This window comes from Oncorhynchus clarkii, chromosome 3 (genome assembly GCF_045791955.1).
Source record: "Oncorhynchus clarkii lewisi isolate Uvic-CL-2024 chromosome 3, UVic_Ocla_1.0, whole genome shotgun sequence".
In the NCBI taxonomy this organism is placed as follows: Eukaryota; Metazoa; Chordata; class Actinopteri; order Salmoniformes; family Salmonidae; genus Oncorhynchus; species Oncorhynchus clarkii.
Genome location: NC_092149.1, coordinates 1,807,691 through 1,814,603, shown reverse-complemented (window position 1 = coordinate 1,814,603; position 6,913 = coordinate 1,807,691). Strand labels below are relative to the sequence as shown.

General features: G+C 42.6%; 1 protein-coding gene across 1 annotated transcript in view; it reads left to right on the top strand.

The window, feature by feature from the left end:
- Positions 1-3,350: 3,350 nt before the first annotated feature.
- Positions 3,351-6,913, top strand: part of LOC139405574 (uncharacterized) — a 45,521-nt gene continuing 41,958 nt past the window's right edge. Inside the window, exons 1-2 of the mRNA XM_071147986.1 lie at positions 3,351-4,107; positions 4,285-4,452. Of these exons, the coding sequence (XP_071004087.1) occupies positions 3,718-4,107; positions 4,285-4,452 (558 nt within the window). The 5' untranslated portion in view covers positions 3,351-3,717. The remainder of the gene's footprint in view (positions 4,108-4,284; positions 4,453-6,913) is intronic.

The following is a 6,913-nucleotide window of genomic DNA, read 5'->3' as shown; positions in this document are numbered from 1 at the left end:
CCTCTGGGGCTGAGACACTGGAGAAGACACCACACCTCTGGGGCTGAGACACTGAAGACCACACACCTCTGGGGCTGAGACACTGGAGAAGACCACACACCTCTGGGGCTGAGACACTGGAGGAGACCACACACCTCTGGGGCTGAGACACTGGAGAAGACCACACACCTCTGGGGCTGAGACACTGGAAGAGACCACACACCTCTGGGGCTGAGACACTGGAGGAGACACCACACCTCTGGGGCTGAGACACTGGAGAAGACCACACACCTCTGGAGCTGAGAGTCTGGAGAAGACCACACACCTCTGGGGCTGAGACACTGGAGAAGACCACACACCTCTGGGGCTGAGACACTGTAGGAGACACCACACCTCTGGGGCTGAGACACTGGAGAAGACACCACACCTCTGGGGCTGAGACACTGGAGAAGACCACACACCTCTGGGGCTGAGACACTGGAGAAGACCACACGCCTCTGGGGCTGAGACACTGGAGAAGATAACACACCTCTGGGGCTGAGACACTGGAGGAGACCACACACCTCTGGGGCTGAGACACTGGAGAAGACAACACGCCTCTGGGGCTGAGACACTGGAGAAGACCACACACCTCTGGGGCTGAGACACTGGAGAAGACCACACACCTCTGGGGCTGAGACACTGGAGGAGACCACACACCTCTGGGGCTGAGACACCGTATATTATTAGGTGAGTAGACAAGGTTAACAGTGAATGGTCTCTCATCTAACCTTATTTCAGAGGTCCCCCAGAACTCTGATGCAAAAGGCAGGAAGGAACAACCGTGTGCTGTGGGTGAATAGGAGTCCCAGTCTGTAAACCCACACAGTACCTACCTATGTATAGTGTCCATGCATGTACAGTATAGCAGTGTTAGGGACACCTAATCCATCAACAGAGCATTAACCTGGAGTAGAGCAGTGTTAGGGACACCTAATCCATCAACAGAGCCTGGAGTATAACAGTGTTAGGGACACCTAATCCATCAACAGAGCCTGGAGTAGAGCAGTGTTAGGGACACCTAATCCATCAACAGAGCATTAACCTGGAGTAGAGCAGTGTTAGGGACACCTAATCCATCAACAGAGCCTGGAGTATAACAGTGTTAGGGACACCTAATCCATCAACAGAGCCTGGAGTAGAGCAGTGTTAGGGACACCTAATCCATCAACAGAGCATTAACCTGGAGTATAACAGTGTTAGGGACACCTAATCCATCAACAGAGCCTGGAGTATAACAGTGTTAGGGACACCTAATCCATCAACAGAGCCTGGAGTATAACAGTGTTAGGGACACCTAATCCATCAACAGAGCCTGGAGTATAACATTGTTAGGGACACCTAATCCATCAACAGAGCCTGGAGTAGAGCAGTGTTAGGGACACCTAATCCATCAACAGAGCATTAACCTGGAGTAGAGCAGTGTTAGGGACACCTAATCCATCGACAGAGCCTGGATTATATCAGTGTTAGGGACACCTAATCCATCAACAGAGCATTAACCTGGAGTAGAGCAGTGTTAGGGACACCTAATCCATCGACAGAGCCTGGAGTATAACAGTGTTAGGGACACCTAATCCATCAACAGAGCATTAACCTGGAGTAGAGCAGTGTTAGGGACACCTAATCCATCAACAGAGCCTGGAGTACTGTGAAATACTTACTTATGAGTCCTTAACCAACAATGCAGAGTTTTAAATAAGTAAGTAATAAACTTTTGCTAAATAAACTACATGAAAACCAGTAAATGCTGCTCAATGTACATAGTCATTGAACATTGGTCACTTTAATAATGTTTATATACTGTTTTACCCACTTCATACATATATATATATATATATACATGTATATATTATATACATGTATATAACGGATGTGAAACGGCTAGCTTAGTTAGCGGTGGTGCGCGCTAAATAGCGTTTCAATCGGTGACGTCACTTTTGTGGAGCGATGGGTACCATGCTTCGTGGGTGATTGTTGTTGATGTGTGCAGAGGGTCCCTGGTTTGCGCCAGGGTATGGGCGAGGGGACGGTCTAAAGTTATACTGCTACATATATATATATATATATTGTATTCTAGTCAAGGCTCCTCCTATATAACTACTGCTGAACACTCCTTTTCTATTCCTATACTGTCATAATGTGTATATACACACCATCATATACGGAACATACATGCCACTGCTCGTTCTGATATGTTTGGGGTGTATTGCTGTGTTTTTGTTAGGTGTTACCGCACTGTTGGACCTAGAAAACATACGCATTTCGCTACAACTGCGATAACATCTGATAAAATATGTGCGCATGACCAATAACATTTGATTTGTGCTGGATATGGAATTGTTTATCCCGTAAATTATACTGGCCACTGAGAGGGGGGGGGGGGGGGGGGGGGGGGGGGGGGCGGGGCGGGAACACACGGCGATTCTCATCCGGCGGTGGGGATATGACGTCATAAACGGTATTAAGACCAGCTGTGAGGGAGAAGTACGCGGGGCTTTCGTGGCTCGTCTGGTCGAGTTGGCCAATGCAAAAAAGGCATCAGGAAAAGATATAGAGAGCTCTGACCAAGACGGTTATTTCCGTTGGATTTAGGGACCACTCTGATTTTCATTAACAATTGACCAGAAAGACCAGTTTTTCTGGATAGCTTATTTTGGTGTTTTTGGAGATCTTTAATAAGATATTACACAGCTGGACATTGCATAACAGGTAAGATGTTTTCAGATGTCCCGAATCTATTCAGAGATCTGAAGGCAATGAAGGGTCTTGTGAAATAACGGAGCACAGCCTTCTATTAAAATAGGATGCAAACTAACTGCGAATGCAGAAACGTGGTTCCAGTGTTTGGCTTGGCTACTGTGTGTGTGTGTGTGTGTGTGTCTGTGTGTGTGCGCGCGCGCATTGACAGGCTGTGCAACATTTGGCTTCTGATTCTGCGTGTGAAGCCAATAAACAACCGTTAGGTTATTAGGCTATAACCAGCGAGCTGAACACATTTATCGCTATGGTCCCGGTCACAACCCGTTTGGATAGCCTTAGTCTACCACTTGAGTCACATTCCGCAGTCACAACTTATTTAGAGCACGCGACACAGTGGTCCCGGTAGTAAACAGACGTGATTAATACCTCTTCAACCGGGTGGCTTCCCGCGCGACCTACTCCCGGTTCCGTTACTTAGTAGTCTACGGCACACAGTGGGGTTATTGAGTAAAAGGATATGCGTGGTTACAGGGTGTAAAAATAGTCCTCAGCTCTTACATCAGTGGGCTATGTGTATTATTGGGTACTCGTCCTGTCCACGTAACAACAACCTACTGGGTGTTCTTCACCCACACGGTGCACTGTACAGGGCGGTAGCCTAGGCGAAAGCCGTAGCCTTTTACTATACTTTTCAATGTAGGAATAATGAACAACCTACATAAGTTTGGATAATAAATCCAGATAGCATCAGTAGAGTTCCACAGCATAATGACCGATTGTTGACCTTGGCGCAGCGCGGTGACATGGAAGGGACAAATACGCACATCGCTGCATCGGCTGGAACTGCTGCTGGTTCAGCGTTGAGAGACACGGACACCGCCGGGGAAATCGCCGGCTTCGGATAATTATGCTGCTGCTGCTGCAACTACAACCGAAGGCACCGGTCAACCGAAGGCTGTCATCAGTTTGTGTTTGTTTGTCTCTGCACGTTGAGAAATGTGGAATGCTGCGTTCGGAAATGGGTCAGATTTGCGTAGTGGAGGAGGCGGCGGCTGCGGCGGCGGGTACGTGCCAGCGCAGGACTGGGAATTCGTTCCCTGCTCGCTTCTGGAAAGAGAAAGAGAGAGGGACAGAGGGAAGAGTCGCAGCCCGTTCAGGACGTTCTCGTCCCCGCCAACAGTCACTCAGTTCTACGAACAGTCTCATCCTGGAACGGTCGGAACATCACCGGAGCTTCCTCGGGGACAAGTTCGGGCGCAAGATCCAGGGACTCATCACTCCCGCCTGAAAAATAAGTTTGAACACTTTAAGAAACGCCACGGACAGGACAAGGAAGAATGGATACGAGAGAAGGAGATACTTTTAAGACAAGTTGCTGAGATACAAGTAGGCCTAATTGAAATAATTTCACACTTCAGCACAGGGAGATATTTTATTCTAAGTTTTAGATGATACATCTGGTTCACTACTTGTTGCACTACGATTTTGTTTTTTTTGTTTCTGAATGTATGTATTGTGGGTCACCAACTACAGCTAACTCTGTTTTGCTGTGTTGATTCTCAGGGCGGGGAGAACAGAAGGATTTTGTTGGATCTGAAGACTGTAGTGGAGGAGGTGCAGCTAGAGGTGAAGAGAGAGGAGTCGAAGAGGTGCGAGCTACAGCTGCAGTACACTAAGGACAGATGTGCCTGGGAACTGGAGAGAGCTGAGCTGAAATGCAGAATCGCACAGGTAAGACTACACTATACAACACTATACTATATGATACTATACTATACTATATGATACTATACTATATGATACTACACTATACTATACTATATGATGCTATACTATGTGATACAACACCATACTATGTGATGCAACACTATACTATATGATACTATACTATAAAATACTATACAATATGATACAACACTATATTATACTATATGGTACTATACTATACTATATGATACTATACTATATGATACTACACTATACTATATTATACTATACAATATGATACAACACTATACTATACTATATGATACTATACTATGTTATATGATACTACACTATACTATATAATACTACACTATACTATATTATACTATACAATATGATACTTTACTATACAATATGATACAACACTATACTATACTATACAATACAACATGATACTTTACTGTACAATATGATATGATGCTATACTATACTATATGATACTATACTATAAAATACTATACAATATGATACAACACTATATATACTATATACTATACTATAAAATACTATCCAATATGATATAACACTATACTATATGGTACTATACTATGTGATACAACACTATACTATACTATATGATACTATACTATACTATGTGATACTATACTATACTATATGATACAACACTTGACTCTACTATATGATACAACACTATACTATACTACACAATGTGACACAGTTCTATACTATACAATATGATACTATACTACACGATATGACACAGTTCTATACTATACAATATGATACAACACTATACTATACTATATGATACAACACTATGCTATACTATACAATATGATACTATACTACACAATATGACACAGTACTATACTATACAATATGATACAACACTATACTATACTATATGATACAACACTATGCTGTACAATATGATACAACACTATACTATACTATGTGATACAACACTATACAATACTACACGATACACCACTATACTATACTATATGATACTACACTATACTATATGATACCACACTATACTATACTATGTGATACAACACTATGCTATACTATACTATACAATATGATACTTTACTATACAATATGATACAACGCTATACTATACAATACAACATGATACTTTACTGTACAATATGATATGATGCTATGCTATACTATACTATGTGATACTATACTATAAAATACTATACAATATGATACACCACTATACTATACTATATGATACTACAATGTACTATACTATATGATACTACACTATACTATATGATACAACACTATACTATACTACATGATACACCACTGTACTATACTATACTATACTATATGATACAACACTATACTATACTACATGATACTACACTACACTATACTATATGATACAACACTATACTATACTACATGATACACCACTGTACTATACTATACTATACTATATGATACAACACTATACTATACTACATGATACTACACTACACTATATGATACAACACTATACTATACTACATGATACACCACTGTACTATACTATACTATACTATATGATACAACACTATAGAATGCAATAGAATGGAATGGAATGCCTACTTCATCAATTCAATCATATTGCGTAGCAACAGGCATGGATGGCATCAGTCTTTTCTCATCATGCATAGTCCTTATATATTATCACTATCCACTAGACAGTATTCCATTAGTCTCTGTAGGACACAGTCAGCCATCTCCCTCTATATCTCTCTCTGTGTCACTACTGTAGGACACAGTCAGCCATCTCCCTCTATATCTCTCTCTGTGTCACTACTGTAGGACACAGTCAGCCATCTCCCTCTATATCTCTCTCTGTGTCACTACTGTAGGACACAGTCAGCCATCTCCCTCTGTGTCACTACTGTAGGACACAGTCAGCCATCTCTCTCTATGATATCTCTCTGTGTCAGTACTGTAGGACACAGTCAGCCATCTCCCTCTATATCTCTCTCTGTGTCAGTACTGTAGGACACAGTCAGCCATCTCCCTCTATATCTCTCTCTGTGTCACTACTGTAGGACACAGTCAGCCATCTCTCTCTATATCAGTACTGTAGGACACAGCCAGCCATCTCCCTCTATAATATCTCTCTCTGTGTCACTACTGTAGGACACAGTCAGCCATCTCCCTCTATAATATCTCTGTGTCACTACTGTAGGACACAGTCAGCCATCTCCCTCTATATCTCTCTCTGTGTTACTACTGTAGGACACAGTCAGCCATCTCTCTCTATGTCACTACTGTAGGACACAGTCAGCCATCTTTCAGAGGCCTGTGATGTGGTTAGAAGAGTCATGCTGGCATCACATGATGCCAGAAAGAATCAGTGGCTACACAGACTGGGATCTGTGAATGTGTGACCAATCAATTGGATGAGGGGATTCAGGGTCTGAAGAAAGACAGACAGAGTCCTACAGAC